General features: G+C 39.2%; 1 protein-coding gene across 1 annotated transcript in view; it reads left to right on the top strand.

Moving 5' to 3' along the window:
• LOC131073094 (uncharacterized) overlaps positions 1-27,119 on the top strand; it is a 55,087-nt gene extending 27,968 nt beyond the window's left edge. Inside the window, exon 6 of the mRNA XM_058009472.2 lies at positions 26,828-27,119. Coding sequence (XP_057865455.2) covers positions 26,828-26,902 — 75 coding nt within the window. The 3' untranslated portion in view covers positions 26,903-27,119. The remainder of the gene's footprint in view (positions 1-26,827) is intronic.
• The last annotated feature ends 438 nt before the right edge of the window (positions 27,120-27,557 follow it).

Genomic DNA, 27,557 nt, shown 5'->3' with positions numbered 1-27,557 from the left:
CCCAAGACTGAAAGAGATGTCATAACTAACCATTAACCTACATACAAGTGGTAAAAGAGAATCAATTGGATTCCCACCATGTGGGACATCCCAAATTACATGATAAATAATATTAAAAGTGCTTAAAATTGTAATCCTAGATGTTTTTTGAACCAAGGAGCCTAAGCCTATTATTTCTAAACATAAAAAGACAATTTTATTGTTGGATGATGCAAGATTGCATTAGCCATAAGATGCTCCTAGATCACACCCCAGGTACGAGTGTGCATGCATAGTTCTTACAAATTAGAGTTGATTGGTAGAACCACCCTTTTAATCTATGTATAAATGTTAATATGCCTCATCACTAGATGCAAATGCCTTAAAAGAAATACTACTTTGCTTGTTCTAGCTTTTGGCTTCGTCATATCCCATCAAACTTCACCACGTTTTTCCAATCACTTTCATCCCCCTTGTGGATCTCTATCCACCAGAATTCAATCTTCGCTTCCAACTTCTCCTTCACTCCCTCTTTGTAGAAATTGAATTTATTTATCTCTATTCATAGCTCCTTTATTTATCAATATTTGTATTGCTTGTGTATATTGGACACTTTTATGTGCATGACCCATGCTAACTCTAAATCCACTATCTAAAACATGATCTCATCTTCAACTCAATCCAATATTGTGCATAGCAATTCCTTATTTGCAAAATATTCCTCTAGGATCAAATTTATCTATATGTTGGAATTAAATGAGTTACTCATTGGCTCTTCCTCACATTTATCTCCACCTTTAATCAAGGTTTGTCTTTCTCATCTACACTCATCTCAAATTTCATTTCTGCAACTTCTCCTTCCTCACTTGGTGCCATCTCAAGGTACTTGTCATATGCATCCACATGCACTACTTTCACTTCCCCATGAGCATTCATTTTTACCACATCCATCACCACCTTCATGCACTCCATAGGACATACCTTTACTACTTCTTCCTTAGGATTGACAATTAATGCCTCCATATGCCCCATTATGAGAATGCCTTCTTTTACATCATGTTGTTGCCCTAATGATAGTTTTTCATCTTCTATTCTTGCCCCCCAATTTCCTTGTGATTTACAAAGAACATCCATCATTGCTTCCACATTTCCCATTTTCATCTTGTCTTCTTTGTCCAATCTAACAATTATTTTTCTTGTAAAAGATAATCTCATTGGTCTTGACAAGATTTTTCTAACCATATGGTAGTCATTATGGTTCACTTTTTGATGAATAGGCCTTCTCTATTAAAAAATAATATTAAAGTACATATTCACAAAAAAAGGTCGGGGGATACAAGATCACCCCGCGAGAGTCAAATGACAAGAAGCCAGAGCCAAAAAACAAAGCTATTCATAAAAAAACTTCCTCAAGCAGCCAAAGCAGTGGCGGTCAAGGGGGTAGGATCTTGATCATCTTTGTTGCCCCATACATTAGCGGGGGCAGGAGTCGGGTTTGACACGAACCATCCATTGTTTGGGTCTTTTTCTTCTTCTCCTTCCTCCCACCTGGGAGGCGAAATAGCCATAGCCAGGTGAGGAAATTTAGAGGTGGTCGTAGCAGGCCACCCAGAACCATCACCGATAGTAGGAGCCAAAGTAACAGGAGCAACAAAAGGCCACCCGAGGTAGAGCAACAAAAGGCCACCCGAGGTAGAGCCACGATGCAGAGGAGAAGCCGAGTGGCGCCTCCACGCATCATCTCCCCACCAGAGGAGCGGCAAGAAACCTGGGACCACGGGGTCTGAGAGCGTCAGGCAGAGGAGCTTCGACCACGACGACGACCACAGGGCGGAGTGCGGTTGCCAAAAACAGAATCTGACGACACTCGAGAAACTGCACAAGGCGCATTGCCCCAATACTAAAGGAGGTCCTGTAAGTGGCCCACCTCAAGAGCCACTTTATCGACTTGTACCTGAATCTGCATTAATACATTATTACAAATGCAAGCTTTAGCATAGAGCGAGACATTAGTATCCAAAGAGCTGTGAGTAAAAAGAACAACATTTCTATCTTTCCAAAGAGTAAATAGGATCTCCATTCTGAAAGCATGCCATATCTGGGAAAACTTGAAGGGGATTCTAGGCGGATCTTCCAGAAGAGCCATATGCCAAGAAAAGGGCTCAGGCTGAAAAGGCCGAAAGAAATCATGGATCCAACTCCAATACTATTGAACTCTTCTACAGAACCAAAAAATGTGCATAAAGTTTCTGGGTGACCACAAAAAGGGCACTGGGGATTAGGAACCCCCAAATGCTTAAGTCTGGAACCCAAAGGCAACCCTTGAAAAAGAACACACCAAGCAAAGTGTGCAATCTTGGGTTCAGTGGTGGTGGGCCAAACAGAAAGAAACCTGAGTCTCCAGGATTTCTAAGAAGATTGCAAATGCCATCACTGGTTAAGAATATGGACCATAGGCAAATGGGGCACCGACTAGAGATAACCCATTTTGGGTTTGTAGCTGGTAAAAGGAGTCCAAGGATACCACTTCCAATCCTTCCACCAAGGTCGGACAAACTGAATGCCAAGCTTATGTAACAAATGCGAGGGTAAGGTTGAAACTAGAAGGTCATAAGTCTGTTGATTAGCTCGAGACAGACAAAACTGGACCTAGTGGTCATCCCATGACCAAAGACTCATATAAACTCTGGAAAACAGGTCCTTAGGTGTTCGAATGCCGCGTTTGTGAAAACGCAAAGCACTAATACCCTGGATTTTGGCCAACGGTAACCCTTGCACCTGAAAAAGAGGTGACCACTAGAGGTTGTGTTGATTCATGGAGATCCCATCACGAAAACCATCACCCGCCCACCCAAGCCAAGGCTTAATAGCTTCCCAAGCATGCCAGATGCTTTTAACAACAAAAGTACCCTAGATCTGAACTGGGTCTTTCATAATGAGAAGGGTTTGAAAACCAATCCCCTTCCAAGTCGGCCTATTGGCAGGAAAACCTGAAGAAATGCAATGCCGAAGAAGGATTTTCTAAGCCTCATCACTAGATAAGGCTCTGATGATCCATTTAGCACATAAAGAAAGCCCTTATTTTTGGGTAGAAATAAGGCCGAGCCCTTCGGACTCCTTGGGAAGGCAACGATACTCCCAAGCGACTATGTGAAAACCTTGATGGTCAGAACTAGAGGCCCAAAGAAAAGCCCGCAAAAGTCTTTCCAACTTCATGTAAGAGGCCTTAGAAGGAGCTCAACATGAAGAGTAATAGACATGAGTGGCAACCAAAACCTTCGAACAAATTTGAAATTTGCCAGCCATAGAGAGAGGCTTGGTTATCCAATAGGCTAATTTTTTCTCAATCCTGGCTAAAACAACATTCCAAAGATCCACAGACGAAGCTCGAAAGGTAAAAGGAATGCCCAGAAAGCGAAAAATTTCGCCATGATGAAGCCATTTCCAGCCATATTGAAGAATCCAAGGCGGGGCGGGAAGAAAAGATTTCCTATAACATTGCGTCTTGTGCCATTGAATGGCCGAGCCAGAAGCGAAGGAAAAAGTATCCAGACATTGAAGAGCAGCCTGGACATTATCTTCTTCCTTAATGAGAGTGAGAAAGGAGTCATCCGTAAAATGGCCATTGACAAGTTGAGAAGGTGACTCAGGCAAGGAGATTCCACGGACACATCCATCAGAAATGTCATTAGCAAGTACCCAAAACCCTTCGCCGTAAGAACATATAAAGCACGAGCCAGAGGACAGCCCTGGTGAATGGATCTGAAAAGAGCAAAAGCCTTAGACTAACGACCATTGATGTTGATGCAGGCTGAGGCATCTCTGAATAACATTTGGACAAACTAAATGAATCTAGGGCTGAAGTCAAGAGCTTTGAGCATAGCCAAAATAAATGGCCACTCAATGCGATCATACACTTAAGTGAAGTCAATCTTAAGGAAGATTGCTCGTTGTTTGGAGCGTCGGGCCCATTCCATCCTTTCACAAACAACAATAATATTATCCAGAATAAACCTGGACTTGATAAATCCAATTTGTTCCGGACGAACAATCAAGGCAGGAGATGACGAATCTTGAGAGCCAAGACTTTGACAATGATCTTATACGATACATTGGGCAAGGTAATAGGCCTCCAATTGCAAATGTCCTCCGGATCCCCAGCCTTAGGGATAAACTTGATGTTACCCTGATTAAGCATCTTTCCCAGGGACTAGGAATGAAAAGCTTCAAGGTAGACCTTATGTAGGTCAGGACCGACACAAGGCCAAAGGGCTTTGTAGAACTCACAAGGGAAACCATCACACCCTGGGCCTTTATCATCCGCCATAGAGAAAACAACTTCCTTGAGATCATCAATGGTCAGTAAGAGATCACAAAAGGTTTTTGGGAACAATAGCTAAGAAATATTGCAAAGCTTGGGCTTTCGCTGAAGAGTTTCCTTGTGCTGTGAACACCTTCTCATATGACGGACAAAATCTTGCAGAATATCAGGCAGCTCGGTGAGAACAACATGCCCCTCTTTGATTTTCTTAATCCCTGCAGAGGTCTAACGGGCACGTAAAGCCAAGAAAAATTCTTTGGAGACCCTATCACCCACCTTGAGCCAATGTAACCTGGCTTTGATTTGAGCTCCTCTGGCAGAGTAATTATTTGCAACTTGTTTCTGATGACGGAGCTGGGCTAACCAAAGTTGCAAGTTAGAATCAAAAGGATTTGAGGCCAGAGCTTCTGTGGCAGCACAAATATCTTTGGTAGTCACGTCATACAAGCGCCTGCGGTACATGGCAAGTTGTCTACCATAAACACGCAAAAACCTTGCAGAGCGGTTAATGGCATCATTCCACCACACAATCCAACCAGTGATGATGAGGCCTTGGTTCCAAATTCCAAACCATTTGAATGTGGGCCATTGTGGCTTGATGGTGCAAGAGAGACGTGTTGAGGTAGAACTACGTCTTGGAAAGATGCGACCTAACTGGATGCCATTCAATGCTAAACTTTATGGGGAAGTGATCAGACAACGTCACATCAATGAGAGGAGAGACAGTTAGATCTTGATCTTCAGAAAAAGAAAAAAAAGATTGCGCAATTATCATAGCACGATCAAGCCTTTTAAAGATTCTAACCGAGCAAACTCTGAAATTAGACCAAGTGTGCCAGACCCCACCTAGGCGGAGGCGGTTGGTGTTGGGGTCGAAAAGACCCAACTTATTACACATAGTACCAGGCTTCCCTCGCCAGCTGTCCATCGAAAAGGCAAAATCCCGTCCTTATCGGTCGCCACCTCAACCATATTGAAGTCACCACACATGACCCAAGTTGCAGGTGACAGAGTATCAACAATCCAACGCCATAAGTGTGATTTATCAACCGCATCATTGGGAGCATAAACATTAACAATCCCAATAGAATGATTATCAATTGACATCAAAACCCATACAACGCGATGCATGGGATCAGAACCGTGAGAAATAACTGCAGAAAGCCAACGAGGTGAAAGGAGAGTAGGAACTCCACCTCGACCAGCCTCATGCTGGGAAGCAAAAACTAGGCTATCAGGCCAAATAACATGACATGCAATAGTAAGCATGAAACCAACAATTTTAACTTCTTGGAGGCAGAGAACATCCAGGCCTAAAACACGTTGACGAACATCTCTAACAGAATACTTTATGGTGATGTCTGTGAGACCTCGAACATTCCATGAGATGTAATTCATGAAAAATATTTCATGTCATCCTTGTCCCCAAGAGAGGAGAAGCTATTGCGCCAAAAATATGAACTGAGACTGAGATGAGAGTCCCCATCGGAAATAACTCTTCTTTTCTCTAAACCACCATCTGCTATCTCAGCACGCCCAGAAGGGCTGCGAGAGCAACACAAAGAGTGTGGAGCAGAAATCATAGACGCATCCCGAGGAGTGCGAATCCAAGGGGGTCGAGCGACACCCTCAGAAAAATCCTTCCCCTGTTGGTCAGGGTTTGAAACCGAAGTGGACAACATAGAGACCACCTGGGCAAACGGTGCCTGTGTAGGAGACTCCACCGTCGGCTGAGAACTTGATTCGACGGATGGCTTTTGGGTAGAAGCCACAAAGTTCTTGCCTTTGCGAACCACAATGGTCCATTCATCCTTCTTAGGTCCCTCCACAGATCGAGAGCCGATCTCCTTAATAGGGGGTTTCATTTTCAAAATAGCCAAGGGACAATCCTTGATTTTGTGCTTCGTCGACTGACACCGATAGCAAGCGTTGGGAAGGTTCAAATAAAACACCTTCTGGGTGAAGGTATTGCCACCCACTTGAATATTAACAGTTTCTTTTAGGTCGTGGGAAAGGTCAACCTCAACGTAGACCCTCTTTTGAGGGCGAGCATTAAAAAATTGGTTTGGTTCAAGACAAATAACTTTGCCAACAGACTGAGCAATAGTTTGCATGAAAGACCAACAAGGCAAAGGAAGACCAGGAAACTCAACCCAGACCGAGACTCTCAACTTTTTATCATCTGAGACAGAAAAGTCTTGAGACCAACACTAGAAAACCAAAAGGGAAGACTGAACGGTCCATGGCCCATGAGAGAGGATAGCCTCAACATGGGAAGGGTTCGAGAAGTGAAACAAAAAGAAGCCCTTGGTGAGGCTTTGGACGCCATTAAGCCGGACTCCATGAGGAGACCAAGCTTTGGCGACCCAATCACGAAGCATGCTTTTAGGAGGGATCCTACTCACAAAATAACCTATCAAAATGCATTTTCAAGCCACTCACAGGCATTATCAAAATCTTGAATAGGAAGCACAACATCAGGCGAGGACATACCTCGTGAACACTTTCGGAACAAATTTGTGAGGGCATTTGTTCTGAGGTGCCATGAGGGTCCATCACAGGTACTCCAACACCAACATCAATTGCTGGGCTAAAGTTGGTTGGGGCCATAATAAACTCTAGAATCCCGCTGTAAATGTGGTCTGAAAAAAGCAATACACAACCTCAAACCCTAGCAGAGCTCATTTCCCCCCTTCGATCATCACTTTGATCCACGCATTAGTTATAAATTCTTATTTGTATTTTTTGTAGGATTCAAACCAAGTCCCATACACATGTAAACACCCCAAAATCCACAAACTAGTTATTGAATGAATTGGAAACATCCTCTATCCAACAAACTAGTCATTGGAATAATTGGAAACATCCTCTATCCAACAATACATAGTGGAGGATGTTCCCTCTTCTATACACCTACTTGGTACACTTTTATTGGAGGATTTTTACAGGCACATGTAAGACAATCCAACTCTAATATCGTTTGACATAATCAAGAATAGGGGATAAATGAATGACAACCTTTTCCTTGAAACTAACAACCAATCACACTAATGAATTTCAACAAACCAATAATAACATATGCAATAAATCATATTTATGATAACACAATGGTTTTCTCAACAATGGATTTTAATTTTTATTTAATATAGAAAATGTAATGGTGAAAAATTTAGGGTTTCACCATTAAATGTGATAAAACCACTATTTTTTCCTAATTGCCACTACATTAGGGAGATATATGAATTTGATAGATCTGATCTTAAGAGATCAAGATTCTGATTAGATTCCAGGGCTCCTAAATGGGGCTCTTCTTTGTCTTAAATTGAATTGTAAAAGATCAGGGTAAAATAGGGAATTATTGAAGAGATTATGCATAAATAGTGAGCTACAGTCATCGTATGGAGCCACAAACCTAGATATGAGCAAAGGAAGATGATTCAAATCTTCTCCCCGAAATTCGGCCTGAATTGTTGGGACTGTGGTGGTGGTCACCTTGGTCCTAACTTTTCATCATCCAAAGGGGAACCTGTTCGTCTCTATGAATCATGTTGTTCCTTCAAAACGTAGCTCTATACCTGTTCTTGCACATAGTGAAAAAGGGAAAATCGTTGGGAATAAGGGTTTACATTAGGTCAAACCTCAGTTTTGGAATTAACCATGAAATAGAATTGAAATGTAAATGAAGTACTGCAGTAAAGATGCTTTCCTTTTGAGGGAAAAGACCGAAAATGTTTGAAACACTAATGATATACCTTTAATGAAGTTTTGTTTGTCTTCACAAGGAATTAGGGTTTCATGTAGACAATCTTCATAAAACATAGAACATGAATGTCATCTCCAAAGCTTGAGTCTTCACTTCACTTCACTTCTACTCCAACGCTTGATAGAAGATTGATTTCTTGCTCATTTGAATTTGCTAGAGTGTAATTGAGATCTTGAATTTATTCATTAGGTTTTAAATGAGAGGGGTAGACCTCCTTTTGTACTTGCTAGTTGAAAAACAAATTGAATTTCCGACATAGGTTGACACAGGATCTAGGTGCTTGCTCAAATTAGGTGACCTTTTTGAGAGGACCATGGCATTGGGCACCATGTGTTAGGATAACTGTTGAACAACTGAGAGGGGTGCGGGGGGGAGGAGTGTGAATCAATTGTTAACAGATTATAAGTTTTAATCCACAATACAACCTTAAACAAATCAAATAGCGGTAAAGAACATATAGATGCTAGTAGGAATAGATACTGGTAAACAATACAACTTAACAATTAACCAGATAATCAATGTAAAACAACCATACCACATAACACCATGATTTGTACGTGGAAAATCCGGAAAGGGGAAAACCACGGTGGGAAGCTTACCCACAGTCAGATGATACTTCTACAGAAAATATGTGTTACAATGAGGGGCATGCACTTGCAGGAAGACACACTGTCTAGAGCATATTGCTCATTACAAAAGAGTCTCATTGACTACAAAGAGGCTACAACCATCTCAAGATAAATGGACAACAATCCAATAGAGTGAACTGCTAGAAATAACATCTACCATGCCTAATTACAGTCCCGGTTAAGCTCAGTGCTAAAGGACTTGTTAGCACATATTTTTACAAAATATTTTTGTGCTATATATGGAGGCTTTTGCATATAGTTTTATCATAGGAGCACTTATTGCTAGATTGTATGTGCAGGTGATGTGTTGCAGTGTATTCATAAAAAGGCATCACTTAGGCATACTCAAGGGAAGTGTTGAGTATGATGGCATTCTGGCAATCCTCATCTTCACAGTTAGTCTCATTGCAAGAGCACTTTTTCGAAAATCAGCATAGAGAAAGGTTGTGAGCATGTTCAGAGAGGTAAATGGTGTGGGAGAAACCCTTCAGTATTATTATTAAAAGTTGCATCCATAAAGAGGGCTTTCTTCTGCAAAAACTGCAAAATTTTGCTTATCGGCATAAGTCATCTCGATGAGATCGCCTAAGGAGGAATAAGTATGTTGATCGGAGTAACTCATGCCGACGGTGTTTCCTAAAGCCTGAGCGGCGGGAAAAGGTGCAATGAAGTGGAAATCCATCGGGGCAAGTTACGGTGATGATATGATAGGAGGTCGAAGTCATCGGGATAACATACACTATCGGTAATGAGGAAAAAATGTCATCCCGATACCCGATGTGGTTATCAGTGGAGCTCTTGCCGACAACCAATGGAGTGATGTTTTCATAGCGATGACATCGAGTTATCTAGAGGTCCCAATTTATGTTACCTCGATACCCGATGCACTAAATGGAGAAGGCGACTCTATCGGAGAGACTCTCCGATAAAGTGATACCATGCAAGAAAGGGAGTCAGACTCATCGGGATAACATACATTGTCGAGGAGATGCGTTTTGGGTTATCCCGATGCCCGATGAGGAAGATGAGCTCGACACAAATGAAGTGACTACATCGGGAAAGCCTACTCCGATAGACCAGAACAACCTGATAAGGAGAGTAAGGTGCAAGAAGACTCATCGGGATAGCTTATGCTACCAAAGAAACATTTTTAAAGTTGTGTCGATGCTCGATGGGCAGAATGCCACAGAGGGCGGATCTATCGGAGAGACTATAACTATCGGAAGTAAGGGAAATACGGTACTCCGACGCCCGATGAAGCAATCAGTGAGAGTTATGCCAATCAAAAAGAAAGGTAGATGTCATGGGACCATCAGATGCAGTATTAAGTGACTTTATCCTGAAGGCTGATGGAGCGACTGGATGAATAAACAGAGGAAGGTTTCATTGGAGAGACATACCCCGATGTGACATAAAGAAAAGCTGACTAATAGAAAGGAAAGGTGGATCCATCGGGATAAGTCAAGCCTCGAGGGAAAAAGTGAAACGACTGGAGCGAGATCAGATGGATTGATCAGAATGACCTATACCGATCAGAAAGACAAAAAGGTAATTGAAGGAACGCAAAATACAACGCCAAGTAATTGAATTATCGGGTGGGGTTACACTGATTAGCCGTTAGAATGTCTGATACGACAACCATTATTTAATGCTCGCGATCAGGTGGGTTGGATCCGCACGAAGCGAATCTGATAAGTTTTTTATCGTTACAGATTCTAGCTGTTGCATATCCAACATAAAGAAAGAGTTTTTGTGTTAGAATTATTCACAATTTCTTTAGCCACCAACATTGAAGTTGCAGACAAGAAACGCGGGTAATTTAAGAATCCAAGCATTTAATCATGGAGGCTTCTGGTTCACAAGGAAAGAGAAAGGTCATAGAGATTTCAGATACACAGTCAACTAAATCAAAAAAGACGAAGTCTATGGAGGGTGTACAAAAGCAAAAATTGAACCAGGACATGATTGACCAGATAGAGTCATCTGGTGCTAAGTCGAGGAGGTCTAAAACCAATTTGCCACCCAAGGATTAATTGGAAGATAAGTACAAAGGGGTTTTAGACATTTGGACAACCATAAGGGGCCACAAATTGTTTTTGTATCACTACCTCAGGCGAAACAAGGAGATGCCATTGTCAAACCCTTGGACGACAAATTTGGGCAGACTGGTGGTCCCAAATATTTTTCTGAATCTCAGATTCTTGGAATTGCTCACTAGGAAATACAACAAAGAAAAAAAATACATCCAATTGCCCAATGGGGATCCATTCATCTGGATATCTGCCGGGTCTATTCAGGAAGTTTTCGGCATGACATATAAGCCTTACATGCCCCTATCTTTTTCAGACGTAGAAGGAGAATACAGCCAAATGGACACTGCTCACACAGTGTGGAAGTTAGCAATTCACAAAAAGGAGAAGGGACGACTCACTGAGCAGGATGGTCCTCCTTTTGAGATTACCCAGTTTAGACAATACTTGCAGTATACCTATTGGGCATGTGGCCAGGTCTGCGGGGAAGAAGTTCCTAATGTTACAAGAATAGGCCCATTGGTGTTGTTTGCAGACATTCAAATGCATGAGCTGAGGCCATTTGATTATGCAACTTACTTGGCAGAGAAGCTGCATGAAAGGTTTTTGAGTTTGCAAATAGAGCCTAACCCTACTTTCAAGTTTTACTCATTGCTAATGCATATGGTTTTGTTTTATGGTCATATGCAAGGTTTGTGGCCATGAGAATTAAAGGTGACTTCCAGGAACAAAGAGGGACAAAACCAACCAATTCAATTATGGGTATCCCTATGGGACTCAAGGTTCGACAAATCACACTATGTGTTGTTTGAAGAATATTTTGTCAAGCCCTTGTATAGATTGTTCGAGGTAGAATGTGAGGGGTCTATCTCATAGGAGATTAAGAGATTCTTGAGACCCCATGCTTTTGGAGACACTGGGGTCAACCATAATTGGGGTGACTGGTTTGTATGCCATAATTTCACCTTTTTTAGGGTTTATGGTTTTGAGGGTGTTCCATATGTGTTGCCCACATTAGTTCCTGACATGATTGCTTATCTAGAAATTGTTAGGCAACTTAGTATGTCAAATGCAAAGCATTTGGGTGGTGCACACAAGCAGGTATTTATGCCTGACACTTTGCATTTTGGAGACTTCACCATTGTATCTACCAAAGCTTATGAGATGATAGAAAAGACGCTAGTAGAGGAGTACAATTTGTATGGACACCAAGCTCAGAAAAATTATGATCCAGAGGGATATATCAACCACTGCAGGAAGAGCCAAAACCCTTGAGAATATTTGCATATACCCATGGATGTTGAAGATTTATTTAGAAACAAGGAACAAAATGAGGCTGATGCAGTCTTAGAGGAGTTGAACCAAAAATTGGAAGAGCGGAAGCAGAGGCTTCAAGAACTAAAAGAAGAAGCAGACTCTAAGAGTGAGTCTGATGAGAATATAGATGTATTTACCCTCTGTGCACCTGGACTAGAAGAAGTGGCAGAGAGCCAAGAGCAAGCCATGGTGAGAATAAACGCCAACATAGATGTGAGAATGGAAGAGCATGCAACTTTGGTTGCAGATGAAGTTTTTTTACAGTCCAAAGGATTTAAATCATTTTTGTGCCACTACAAAGGGAAAAAGTTGAGGGAAAGCATCCCAAATGTCACCCCAAAAAATGAAGTAGAGATGCTCAAAAAATTGAAAGGAGACATTGATGCAAAAGTGGACACAATGACACCACAAAGAGGGAGGCAACTTCTCAGTGAGGTAGGTATCATTTTATTTCCAGGATGGGACTTAAGTGCTTCTTTCATTTTTGATAGCTTGTTACATTCTGATAGAAAGGATGTAAAGTTAGACATACAGGGAGTTGATGACATTTTTATTGGATCAAGATATGATCCAAATGAAGAGCAACTGTTGCTTTGGGCCCTATACCCCCCAAATAAAAGACCCAAGATTATAGATGTAGATAAGGCATTTGGGCATATGATGACGCTGAAAGTGGGAGAGGTTAATCCAATTGTCATTGCAGATTTGGGGATTGACATTGCAAAACTAAATAAGGCCCAAATGCAGTGGGTGTTAAAGGAAGGTCAAAAATACAAAAATATATATAAAGACCTGCTAAGAAGTCATGGTCATGAAGTACCAGAGATAACTGATACTGGTGTGCAGTGGAAAAAGAAATATGAGGAGCAAATGAAAGAAAACATAAAGCTAAGAAGGCAAATCAAGACTGCCAGGGTGGATGCTGCTTGTGTTTTGTTGACTAACAAGTTTGAGCATTTGTTGGAAGTTCTCAAAGAATTCTGGACCAACTGTCAGAAGACTCAGGATAATATGGCTTCTCATGAAAGAATTTTGAAGAGCCTGAAAGAATTGTTGAAAGAGAAGAGTTTCGATGAGAAAATTGTTGAGAAGATCCAGAGAAGGTTGAACAAGCATAAGGCATTTGGTGTGGACATCAAGCAGGAATTCACTGATTGTAAGGATATTGTCATATATGGTGTACCAGATGTTGTGGATGAGGCAGAGAAGTTAAAGGACAAAGGGATTTGGATTGCAGAATGCCAGAATGTACTCAACACATCCCTTAATGTTGCCTGAACAGATGTTTTGGATATGAAGGAGACAGGTGAGCAGATGGAGGGAATGGTTACCATGGAGATCGCTGTCAGGGATACTGTATTCAACACCAACACTCATCAGGACAACAAGTATTTGGAGCACATACAAAAGTGTGATACAATATTGGACGACCAGAATTAATTTTTTATATTTTGTATCTAGTAGTTAAGCAGTTAGGTGTTAGGTTTTAGTCAAATTTAGTTTAACAAGATGAAAGGGTGTGTCCTTTCATTTGAATCCTTTGGCTCACATATATGTAATGAGTCACTTTTGTATCATAAGATAGACAATATTCTGCCGCTGGTTGGGCTATAAGTGTTATGTTTTTAGAAAAGTCTAATAAAAATGAGGAGTTTATTTTGTGCAAACTGAATGTATTGGAGTATTTGTAAGTGTTTTTTGTGTACATTCTTATTTCAGAAGTTAATATACAAGATTTCATGCTATTATCTTCAAACTGTTATGTGTAATTTTGTGTTTGATGGAATCATATGTCCTCTTGATAAATCTTTTAGATTTGCTGTGATATGCCATCACATGATGTTGTATTGAATGTAAAATTGGGTTTTCATTGTTCATGCAACACATAATGAAACTTTCACAGTGATGGTCTTATAATTGTCTATTGAGTTGATAGTGATTCTTGTCCACAAAGTTATTCATTAATGATCAGATAAGGCACTGGTCTCTTATTAATCTTTGCTGAATAGGTTTGTATGCATTAGGTCCTTATCAAAGAAACAAATCTTCTAATTTCTATCGGTACTGCTCTTTTTCATAATGACTTAAAGTCCTAACAATAATCTTTTACATATCACAACTATATTCACACTTATGTTATCAGTTCTCAAGGTATTAAATAAAAAGCACTTTTGTTAGCATAATTGCAGGAAAACCTTTTGCCATCCCTGCAATTGCTAACTCCCACAGTTTAAATTCGCTTAAAATAAACCTCTTTTGTGCTTGAGATTGTAAGGTACACCCACCTCGGTTTAGTTGAGCCTAAAGTGCAGAGGGATTTGGTCTTCGACCATCCGTGTTCATTGGCCAACGCTAATTGGATCAACTGAGGATTAGGCAAGTGTTTGGTTTTCCAATCTATGGTTTTGGGCACGAACATGACTAAATCCTCTTCTGAATCTAATTCAATCACCAATGATCGACCAACTCCTCTACCTGAATGGTATTACAATATTCACATATTGCATTCCTTGACCATGACCTTTCCAATAACCATGATACTTTACAAAGAGTTTCTACCTCTTATTTATACAAACCCTAAGGCCTAAACCGATTAGGTTGGGCACCTAAAGATACTACAATAAGATCATTACATGATTCTTTTTATAATGATATGCCATGTCGGCTTAAGACCAAAACAATAATAGCAAATCCATAAATCATCTCGAGACATCCCGGTAACGTGTAGAGTGCACATTAGCATGATACCGGTCCATAACCTAGATAGGTACCAGACCTATTCTGGGTCCACCACGCAAAAGCAATGTCTTCAAGTAGTTGAAGCACGATCAAAGAACATCTTCAACATCTTGAAATCCATAAAGAAGCTGCACCAACACCAATTATGCATCCTGTCATGATTCCTCAATGAAAGCTCTGTCGGTAAAGCCTTAAACCAGTGTCGGTAAGGGTTTACTAGAGTGTATAATAGCATCCGATGACTAAGCCAATACCAACTGACCAAAACATGCTCATGGAGCATATAACACATGAAATCAAACATACTTCACTGATCCAAACATGTTGAAAGTGTCAAATAGATAGTCTCTTTTGCCGGTAACACTACATCTTCTACCGGTAACCAAAACTTGTCAGCCGATAACCAACCATAACAGCTAGTGTTGACATCAATGACAAAACATCAATGCAACACATAATCAATTCATCCATAATGCCAACAATCTCCCCCCTTGGCATTGATGGCAACACCAGATGTGAAAAACATCAAAATACCAAGAAATATCAAACAAGTCTCCCCCTGTGGAAGACAACTAACAATCAATAGCACTCCCCCTATGAATGATATCTCTGTAAGGTTCTGAATGATTTTTCACATTACTATCACTTCCCCTTTGACATCAATGCCAGAAATCTGACAAAAATATCAAAGCAATGATATAAACCTCTGAATCTCAAAGCTGACTACTCCCCCTGAGTAGTAGCACCACTCATCAGTGCCGAAATGAATAGTATCTTTGATAACACATGCCATACTGATGACAAACTTCATCAATCAAGTCTCTATTGGAAGGGCAGAAACCCCTAACCTATCTCTCAAATACTCAAATGATTCCTTAGACAACGGTTTAGTGAATATGTCTGCAATCTGTTCTTTAGTGTTCACATAAACCAATTTAACTTCCTTTGCTTCAACCTTGTCCTTCAGAAAGTTATACTTTATTGAAATATGCTTAGTCTTAGAGTGAAATACTGAATTCTTAGACATGTCAATAGCTGCAGAGTTATCACATTAGATAACTACCAGTTCACTACAATTTACCCTGATATCCTTCAACATTTGCTTCATCCACAAGACTTGAGTGCAATTAGTTGATGTTGCAACATACTCAGCTTCTGTAGTAGATAACTAAATGCATGATTGGTTTTTGTTGATCCATGAAATCAGTTTCTTTCCAAGAAAGAAAGCTCCAACAGAAGTGCTCTTCCTGTCATCAGTATCACCTGCCCAATCTGAGTTAGTATATGCACATAAAGTGGAATCATCATTTCTGAAATACCATAAACCATATTCTATTGTTCCTTGCAAATACCGGAATATCCTCTTTATTGCACATTCATGATTTTCTTTAGGATTACTTTGATATCTTGAAACAATACTTATTGCATTCATAATATCAGGTCTAGTTTGGGTTAAATATAACAGACCACCAATCATAGATTTATACCTCGTCGGATTTACCGGTGTAGAAGTATCCTTAATAGATAATTTCTCACTTGTAGCCATAGGAGTACTTATCGGTTTGGAATTCTCTATAGCAAACTTCTTCAACAATTCCCTCAGATACTTAGTTTTACAAATAAAGATGTCTTTGTCAGTTTGAGTAATCTGCAAACCTAAGAAAAATTTCATCTCACCAATCACAAACATTTCAAATTCATTCTTCATGTTGTTAGCAAATTCCATGCACAATTTATCTTCTCAAAAAATGGTATCATCAACAAAAACTTCAATAATCAAAATATCATTATTAGTGATCTTATAATATAGATTACTATCAGCATTGCCTTTAGTAAAACCAAGCTTCAAAAGATATTTGTCCAGCCTTGCATACCAAGCTCTAGGAGCCTGTTTCAAACCATATAAAGCTTTCTTCAATCTGCAAACCATATCTTTATCATCTGTCAGTGAAAATCCATCAGGTTGCTCAATGTAAACTTCTTCCTCAAGCTCACCACTCAGAAATGCACATTTAACATCCATTTGATAAACTTTATAGTTCTTATAAGTTGCATAGGCAAGAAATAGTCTTAACAACTTCAATTCTAGTTATAGGTGCAAATGTCTCACCATAATCAATTCCTTCCATTTGAGAATATCCTTTACAGACCAGTCTAGCCTTGTTCCTATTGTTCACCAAAACTGGTTAAACCAAGTACACCTGCAATTGATCTACGAAATAGCCAATTTCAATCTATAAAAACTTCAGGGCTTGGACAACATAACAAGGATATGAATCCTTCTACTCTTCAGGCTCTGCAAAACCTACACAGGTATACCTTTGATGCTTAAAATTAAACCCATTACACACAAGACATCATCAACAAAAGCTGATGAATCTCAAAAGGTTAAAAAACAAGGAGGGTACTGTAGATGGGCTAGATCTACACTCACAACTCAACAGGTTTGAACATGAGATAAGTGGAACCTTTCAACAAAATAGAAAAAACAAAAGATATTTTGACTTGACTTTTAAAGTGCTGCAAGTAACGTCTAGTTGTAATGGACCAATGCCTTAACCTGGGCATGGAGTCAAATACATAATATTATAAGAGAACCTAGTTGCAAATATGGCTTACCAAAATATCCCTGCATTAATACATTCTACATTCATTCATAGAACCATACATATCCAAACAATGATTCAGTTCCACAATTTCTGCTCCAAGAATTTAAATCCTTTCTGTAAAAGATTCATAAGAACAAGAATTTTCACTCCCCCTTGGAGAGGATAAATTCAAAATCCCTTGAAAATTGAATTATATTGAAACTGACAACAAATGCCTGAAGACAATTCTATGGCACTTCACACCTGCCTTGCACATGTATGACCTGCAACTAAACCAATTACAATCTTATGCAAAATACCCACATACAGAACTAAAACTCTAAAAATATTATCGAATTAAAAATTCAGTGCAAATTTGGAACCATTTGGAATTCTCCCTTGGAGTCATTTTCCAAAAATTGGAACCCTTACAAATGAGAAGAAATGGGGATATGAAGGAGGGGGGAAAAGACCAAAATGCATTAGAGATTGCCAAGTGTCCCTTTTTCCTTAATTGAACAATATTTCCTTTTCTTCCTGTTGAAGTTGTTCTCGAAATATCTTATGTTTGTTGAAACAAACTACATGACTGGATTCCTCATCCCGAGAGCTTTTCGATGATATATAATACTTGCCATTTCGGGCAAAAAATAACCATTGGGCAAATTAATCTCTCAATGTAGGCCATCATTTAAATTTTTAATTTTTCTCTATAGTCTAAACTATATCATTTAACTTTGATTTTTGGTCCATTTTTACTCTCGATGCCCTGCCACGTGGCAGCCTGTGATTCGCTCGTGAAACCACCTTTCGCCACTTGGGACAACACCTCACCTATCTGCCACTTGTCTGCCATTAGACTTGCCTTGCGGACCGCCACCTTACGCCACTGGACTGGCACCTCATCAGGATCCACCAGCTCACCTACCATCTGGACCTGCTAGCTCATCTTTCGTCGTTTCGCAAAGGGTAACCTTCGTGCATCTTCGCTTTGCGAAACAACGCAAGTCATCGATCAACATCGAACTTGCTTGATCTTTAACTTTTCGTTGTTTCGCGAAGGGTAACCTTCGTGCATCTTCGCTTTGTGAAACAACGCTAGTCATCCGATCGCCTCAAACTTGCATGCTCTTTAATTCTCCTTTTTACTAGAAAATCATGGCACTTACCTCGGGAATCGTGCACATGGTGGGGTCTACCCAATCACCAACTATCTCTTTGTCACCTCGGGAGTCGTGCACACACGCGTGGGGTCCATTGGGCGTCAGCGAGCACCTTGCGTCAAAAGCCTTCAAGGCTTTGACACTATGGTTGTGTGTGTTCTTAATTTAAAATATCAAAATGTTCCTGCTCACCACCAATGTGGGATAATAGCTTTTGCCTCGAACTGTGCATTTTTTGAAAGTTTCCTGAGAGTTTTAATGGCGCCTTCGTTGAAGTTTGACAACCCTTCAGCACTGCATAGGAAGGAGGACCTTGGAATTTCGCCTACCAAACGCATTTGTTGTTGGAGGTTTTGATGTTTGCCACGCTTTACACCTGCTACTTGCATTTTGGTTGAGTTTCATTAACCACTTTCAACATAGAGAGGATGCTGGAAAAGTCATGGAATTTGGCTTACACCTTCCACATTGCATTTGCTTGGAAGTGTCTATAACCTCTTCTCCATTGGGCAGGGGGGTTTATGCCTGCCAATGGTATTTGCTTTTTTAAAAGTTTCTCCTCCTCCAAACTCTACATTGCCTACAACAGATTTACCACGTAGGGAGGACATTGGAAAGTCACGCTACTTTGCATTTACTTGAAAGTTTCTGAAACCTCAACATTGCCCTTTGTTTCCAACGAAGGGGAGGAGCTGGCAGAGGTTGTGAAGGTTGGGCACACACCTGCATATAAACATTTGCTGACAGTTTCTAAAGCCTTTTCAACCTGCACTTCATCTTAGACATGGGAGGATGTTGGCTAGCATTTCACATGCCAATTACATTTGCCTTGATGGTTTTTTTAGCGCAGCCTGCCACATGATCCCCAGGAGGAGCAATGCACTTGCCCTTGGCATTTGGGCTCTTACACCTACCCTTGGCATTTGGAATTTGGGCTCTTACACCTGCCCTTGGCATTTGCTTGAAAATTTTCAATGCACTCCCCAGCCACTTTACAATTGCCTTGAAGTTTTATGAAATTTTACCTCACCATGCAAAGGGATTTAACAATACGCCTATCAATTTGCATTTGGTGTTGGAGTTTCTTTGCTCTCTCACTGTCCAACTGGCAAATTGCAGTTGAGGCAGTCTTGATATGAATTGCCATAAAATAAGAACATTTCGCCATAAAATGAACACTGCAAGGGCATGAGCCAGGTCGAGGCCCAAAGTGGGTCTGACTAAAAAAAAATTCGTTTCATGCAACCGACCTTTGAAAACACCTCAGGAACCTTGAACATGCCTCTGGAATCGATTGACACCATTTTCTGATCATTAAAATAGGTTTCGCAACTTTCAGGTACCTGCGCCACATTTTCGCATTTAATCCCAAAGATGTAATTTTCAAATTGGTCAAAACACCTCTCTGGACTTCGCAAACTGACAGACGTACTATTTGATATATAAGCATTCACTCTGCCAAGCCGTTTCTCAAGATGAATCCCGAGTGAAGAAATATTAATGGTCAAATATGACCAACTTGCTCTGTCAACATTGTGAACCTTATAAAACCAATACGCAGGGACCTCAAAATGCCTTTCTTAAAAATATCAAATGATCTTCATAGGCCCCCAAATTTGAGGCATAGATACCTTGAAGTACAAAGAAGACCTTAGAATGCTTAGTTCGACTAGGAAGCTGATAGGGTGCAAATAGTGCGCTCATGAAAATAGCAACTTTAACTGATGTAGCAATGAAAGTGCAGAAAACTGAATAAAGTGGCTCGAGAAATTATCTTGTAAAACTGATCAAATGGATTGGTAATGGATTGAAACTTGGCATGGAGGCACACTTATATGCATACAATTCAATGCATTTTAAAATTCACCATGACAATCATCTGGGCAAAAGTTATAGGTGCTCAAAGTAGGCTACTTAATAAAATCTGCATTTGCACCTAACATGCACTTTCAGCTCACCCTTTGAAAAGGGTACTTGATAAATTGATCCAAACTGAATTCTGAAAGTTGCAAAACACTTCATAGGCCAAATGAAAGGTATAGAAAACAATTCCCAAGCCTTACCCTTTGATAATTAACTGACCCCATTTTACCCTTCTTCAAACTAGGCTATCTGAATGAGATTAGGTGCCGCCTTGAAAATGCAAATGCAAAATTTCAAAATGGGCCTCTCAAATTTACTCAAATTTTATGTGTCCCAATAGTTCCTTATAACTTGACCATCCTCATTCAGTTTATTCCTAAAAACCCATTTAGTTCTAATAACATTCTTATATTTAAGTCGGGAAACTAAAGACCAAGTTTCATTCTTCTCTATCTGATCTTATTCATCTTCCATAGCCTTTAACCAATGTTTATCTTTACAAGCTTCAATAACAGTTGCCAGTTCAACTTGAAAAATAAGACATACCTTTTCATTTGTTAGTTTTCTTCTTGTCATAACTCCCTTGTTTCTATCTCCAATAATTTGATCTTCAAAATGATTTAATCTTACATACCTAGGTGTCTTTTGAACTTTAGGTTTGTTGCTCTGATCATCAGTCATAGTTGAATTTTCTAATTGTGCCGGTCTAACTGTCTCAGCTTCCTGTACGAGTTGGGGTATTGTTGGTTCAGTTATGATCATTTCCACTGCTTGTTCCCTGTCATATGATATAGAATGATTTTTGTACTGTTCATCCACTTTCACATTATCACTCTCCACAATTTTCTGCATTCTTTTGTTATAACATCTATATGCTTTGCTCTGAATTGAATAACCAAGAAATATCCCTTCATCACATCTAGGATCAAACTTTCCTATTGAAACATCTCTTTTGATATAGCATTTACTTCCAAAAATTCTGAAATACTTAACAGTAGGTGTATGTCCAAACCAAAGTTCATAAGGGGTTTTACCGGTTTCACCTTTGATGTGAATTTCGTTGAATGTTAGACTGGTGTACTCACTGCTTCTCTCCAGTAGATATGAGACAATTTGGCTTCCATCATCATAGATCTAGCTGCATCCAAAATGGTTCTGTTCTTTCTTTCCACTACTCCATTTTGCTAAGGAGTCCTAGGTGCAGATAGCCGTCTCCTGATTCAATTTGTCTCACAATAACTGTTAAATTCATGAGAAGTGAACTCACCGCCATGATCTGATCTTAGACATTTGATTTTCAATCCAGTTTCTGTTTCAACCTTCCCTTTAAAGATTTTGAATTTCTCAAAAGCTTCAAACTTCTCCCTTAGAAAATTTACCCACATTATTCTAGAATAGTCATCAATAATCAACATGAAATACCTATTACCTTGAAGGCTTCTAGTCATTGTTGGACCACATAAGTCAGTGTGAATCAAGTCAAGTACATCATTAGATTTATCATGTATGCTCTTAAAAGAACTTCTAACTTGCTTATCCAATTGACATTCCTTACATACCGGATTATGAGGCTTCATAATCTTAGGTATATCTCTAACTACCTTAGTTGAACTGATCTTAACAATACAATGAAAATTAACATGACACAACCTCTTATGCCATAGCCAACTCTCATCAATATGAGCAATCAAACATGTCTTATTACCAGTGTTCAAGTTCTTCATCTTCTTTCCTCATGTCTTCCAATTCTTTTGCATATAGGGCTTTCCAGTCACTTTTGCCGGTAGATGTTGATGATGATGCATGAAAAGAAGGTTTAGACTTTATAGTTCCAGAAGATCCAAATTCTTCAAGCTCAAAAGCAGATAATTTCCCAATCAGAATGTCTCTGTTAACTAAGGTGTTTGCCATTGTTCCTAGCTCATTAATTGTAGTTGCCTTAATCTTGTAAGCCGGTGGAAAGACTCTCAAGACTTTGGAAACTATTTCATCTTCACTTAGAAATCCTCCACAACATTGAATTCCCATAACAATTTCATTTACTCTTTTCATAAACACAACAATTCTTTCATTATCTTCCATTTTCAAGTTTTCATATCTTACCCGATAACCATCAAGTTTAGCACTTTTGACAATAGGGTCACCTTAATTCAAAGTTTGCAATTTGTCCCACATAACCTTAGCCAATGATTTATCAGTCAATCCCATAATCTGCTGATCAATAAGTGCACACAAAAGGTCTTCTCTAGCTCTCCAATTATTTTTAATATTCTTATCCAGGTTTGCAGGAGTAGGATTGCTAGATATCAAATCATAAGGTGTGTAACCTTTCTCAGTGATCTCTCAAATATCCTTGCCAAGACATCTAAGATGAGTCTCCATTCGAATTTTCCATATCCCATTATTTGTTCCATCAAGCTTAGGGATTTCTCTTTTGAAAATAGTTACCGGTGGATTAGAGGCGTTAGTTGCCATAGGATCTACCTCAAGCAGTTAAGCTTTTGCAGAAGAGGACCAAAGCTCTGATACCAATTGTTAAGATAACCGGTGAACAACTAAGAGGGGGGGTGAATCAGTTGTTAACATATTATAACTTTTAATCCATAATACAACCTTAAACAAATCAAGTACTTGTAAAGAACATACAGATGCCGGTAGGAACACATACCGGTAAATAATACAACTTAACAATTAACCAGATAATCAATGCAAAACAACCATACCACATAACACCATGATTTGTACGCGGAAAACCTGGAAAGGGAAAAACCACGGTGGGAAGCCTACCCACAGTCAGATGATACTTCTGCAGAAAGTATGTGTTACAATGAGGGGCCTACACTTGCAGGAAGGCACGCTGCCTAGAGCGTACTGCTCATTACAAAAGAGTCTCACTGACTATAGAGAGGCTACAACCATCTCAAGATAAATGGACAACAATCCAATAGAGTGAACTGCTAGAAATAACATCTACCATGCCTAATTATAGTACCGGTTAAGCTCAGTGTTGGAGGACTAAATCCTCTTCGGAATCCATTTCGATCACCAATGATCGACCAACTTCTCTGCTTGAATGATATTACAATATTCGGACATTACATTCCTTGACTATGACCTTTCCAATAACTATGATACTTTACAAAGAGTTTCTGACTCTTATTTATACAAACCCTAAGGCCTAAACCGATTAGGTCGGCCACCTAAAGATATTACAATAAGATCATTACACGATTCCATTTACAATGATATGACATGTCGGCTTAAGACCAAAACAATAATAATAAATCCATAAATCATCTCGAGACATCTCGGTAATGTGTAGAGTACACGTTGGCATGATACCGGTCCATAACTTAGATAGGTACCAGACCTATTCTGGGTCCACCATGCCAAAGCAATGTCTTCAAGCAGTTGAAGCACGATCAAAGAACATCTTCAACATCCTGAAATCCATAAAGAAGCTGCACCAACACCAATTATGGATCCTGTCATGATTCCTCAATGAAAACTCTGCTATTAAAGCCTTAAACCAATGTCGGTAAGGGTTTACCAGAGTGTATGATAGCATCCGATTACCAAGCCAATACCAACTGACCAAAACATGCTCATGGAGCATATAACACATGAAATCAAACATACTTCATTGATCCAAACATGCGGGAAGTGTCCAATAGATAATCTCTTCTGCTGGTAATAGTATATCTTCTACCGGTAACCAACCATAACAACTAGTGTTGACATCAATGACAAAATATCAATGCAACACATAATCAATTCATCCATAATGCCAACACCATGGTCTTGGACATCAGGGCTCCAAGATTAAGGGGATGAAAGTGCAGATAATGAAAAATTGAGTTAGGTACTTGGTGTGAGAAGAACCAGAGTTTCAATCAAGCCTTATAGGATGAATGCCAAAGTGAGGCCTAAGTGATGATAAAATTGTAGGCGAGTACAATTTAGGATGCTACATTTAGCCCCTATTTTAGTTAGAGTATGAGACTAAGCATACTCATGGTAAAGTACAAAGGTTTGCATTGAAAACTTTCATCAAGACATGAAAGAGACAAGATACACCAATGCCCCAAGGGACTTTAGGATCTTACTACTTCAATATCAAGATATTAGGGACATCATAAGAAAGAGGAAAAAGAGAGAGAATCATGACTGCTAGCCTAGTAAGGTTCACTTACTATGGTGTCATGAAAAAAAAAATACCAAATTACAAAGCAAAAAGCTTAGTTTGTAAAGTAACTTGAGCATCGAGACATGTTATGGTGTGTGCATAAAATGAAACATTGAGCAGAGTGTATGCCCCCACGTTAAAGTGATTGCATATGCCTTATCAGGAGCAATTAATTTAAGCTAGCATGCATCCAAATACAAGAACGTTACCACAATGATATGCTCCCAAGAAAGGACAAATCAAAAGATAATGGTCACAAAACACAAAAACACACAAAAGATCCACTAATTTGGGGTCAATATGCTCTTATGATAAATAATGTATATCATGAATATTTTTGTTGAATTGACCTCATCTCCCAAAAACAGTAGAACCACAAGCACAATGGAAGAAAGGAACATGTGTCTTTTGAGTCAACATGGAAGAGACCAAAAGAGAGCTCAACGCTTTGCATCATCCCCAAATAGACAACACAAGGGACAACAAATAGAAGAATAGAGATACAAATAGAAGAATGTCACAACAGATTTGGCCTCTTTACTAGGCCTTACACCAGCATAGTGACAAGGGTCATCCAAAGAAAACCTAACATAACAAAAAAATATATTACAGAGGAAACACGTGATGAACAAGCAAGAGAGGAGAGAGAGAATCTACAACACGAATGAAGCTAATGAAGCAAATCATCCACCTCCCAATGTTGTTGAACATTGTTTTGGGAAGGTGGACAAGATGCAAGAGCAACTTTGAGCATGGGAGATGGAGCTACTATAAGTTCTAAACAAGGACTATGATCTAATAATGAGTCACTTTGTTTGTCATTAGGAGCTAGGATTAATGCTTTTGAAATTTGTTTAGATAAATTATTGTAAACATCAACAAGCTCATACATATCATCAAAATCATTAGAATCAACATTGTTAGCATGAACATCATCATCCATTTCTTCATCAAGATTAATAAAAATAGGACCGTGCACACAAAAAGAGCATGAACCATCATTTTTTCTGAAGCATTTTTAATCTTGGTGATTTAGGTTGAACTTCTTCCCTAGGGTTAGGTAGAGGCTAGACAAATGGGAACAAGTCAACATTTGGTGTCTTCGGGGAGGAAATGGGTTGAGAAGCAAGTTCACGATCCTTAGCACGACGTATTTGTCAACATTCTCTTGCTCAATGATATCTTTTAGTTTTAGCTGAGGGTTGTGCATGTTTAGGATCAATAGACATAGGCTACTTTTCTTCCTTTAAAGGAGGAGGAATGGGATAAGGTCTACTAGGTTGTGAAATAGGAGATGCCAAGCGCTTTCCTTTGTAAGATGTAGGAGGTGGAACTGCGACATATATAGGAGGAATATAGAAGGTGTAGGAAGGATACTAGGTCCATCATGATGAGGAATAGGTCTAGGATCTCTATGCTTACTCAAAGATAAGATCATTTCATTTTTCCAATTTTGATAAGATACAAAAAAAACACATCACTTCGAGACTTAAGAGGCTCAAATTGTTTAGGCCAAAAGTAATCAAGGGTGACATATCCATGCCTCACCATGGGTTGGTACATGATATGATTGATTGTTATGATAGTGCCATTACGAGGGAATTTTAGACTTTTATGAATGGTAGAAGGGATTTCTTTCATGGAAGAGAACCAAGGATGTCCCAACTTCACACAAAATTGATCTGATGTAGGAATGATAGCAAAAGTCACATCTAAGCATTCAGTACCACCCTCAACAGGAAGAGTAATAGAACTAATAGTAGAGCAAGAGAAACCATCATACACCTTAACCATTACATTAGATATATCATATGTTATTTGATGCAATTATAAAGTATAGAGATATTATTTAGTGATCACATTCACCATGCACACTAGATCAATGAGCACTCCTCATGAGAGTTTGTCTTTGATATTTGCAATGATATATAGTGGATCATCAAGTACATCAATAGTTTCACTAGGGTCAAAGGTAATGCATAGGTCCTTAGGAGGTGTACGTTTGTCAACAATATTCACAACATTATTAGACTCAACACAAAGGTCATCAACAAAATATGGAAGAGGCTCAGACTCAGCCACATTAGTAGAATGGGAAGGCAAAGGATTAGTAAATATTTGGAGGTTTTGATTAGGAGCTACTAATTTGTTTCCTTCGTCATTCACATTGGCTATAGATATGGTATTGTTATCAATAAAGTCTTTAATCCTACTCCTTAAGGTATAACACTTTACTGTATCATGACCAGGTTGACAATGACATTGGCAAAAGGCTTTGGGACCATGATAAGGCAACAAAGGTTTGGAGGTATGAATTGGCTTGATGGGAGGAAGTTTCAAAATATTTTTATTTATCAAATTTGTCATTATGCTATGCAAAGACTCAAAAAGAGGAGTAAATTCTTTTCTAAAGTATTTGGATAAAGGGGTCACACCTGATGTTGTGGCTGCCTCTTGAGTATTGATGTTGTCATTTATCTTCATGTATCCCTTGTTCGGTTTAAACTTCATAAAAGATTGTTGAGCACTCTCATTCTTATCAACCAGAGCCATTGAAAGAGATGATTCAAATTGACTCACTTGAAGTTGATAATTATGAAACACTATGCACAACTATGTAAATGAAGTAAACTTAGAAAAGAGAAGCTTATCCCTAATGTCTTTTTGTAAATTAGCAATAAAAATTCTTTGAACATCATGATCAGGCATAGGATAAGCAATTTGAGAATAGAAATATTTATATCTACCAATAAAATTAGTCACTTTTCCTTTAACATCATGCTTACAATGAATCAAATCAGACAAAGTAATCTTAGGACCAATGTTATTGTGAAATTGTTGGATAAAAGAATTAGCTAATTGTTGAAATGATGTAAAAGAATAAGGAGGCAAAGAACAATACCATTGCAAAGCTTTATTCCTAAAGGTTCAAGTAAATAATATAGCCATAAGTATTTGATCATGAGCAAAGTCACTACA

Source organism: Cryptomeria japonica, chromosome 9 (genome assembly GCF_030272615.1).
Source record: "Cryptomeria japonica chromosome 9, Sugi_1.0, whole genome shotgun sequence".
NCBI classification, from domain to species: Eukaryota; Viridiplantae; Streptophyta; class Pinopsida; order Cupressales; family Cupressaceae; genus Cryptomeria; species Cryptomeria japonica.
Note: the sequence above shows the minus strand (reverse complement) of the source record. Positions and strands in the feature narration are given on the sequence as shown.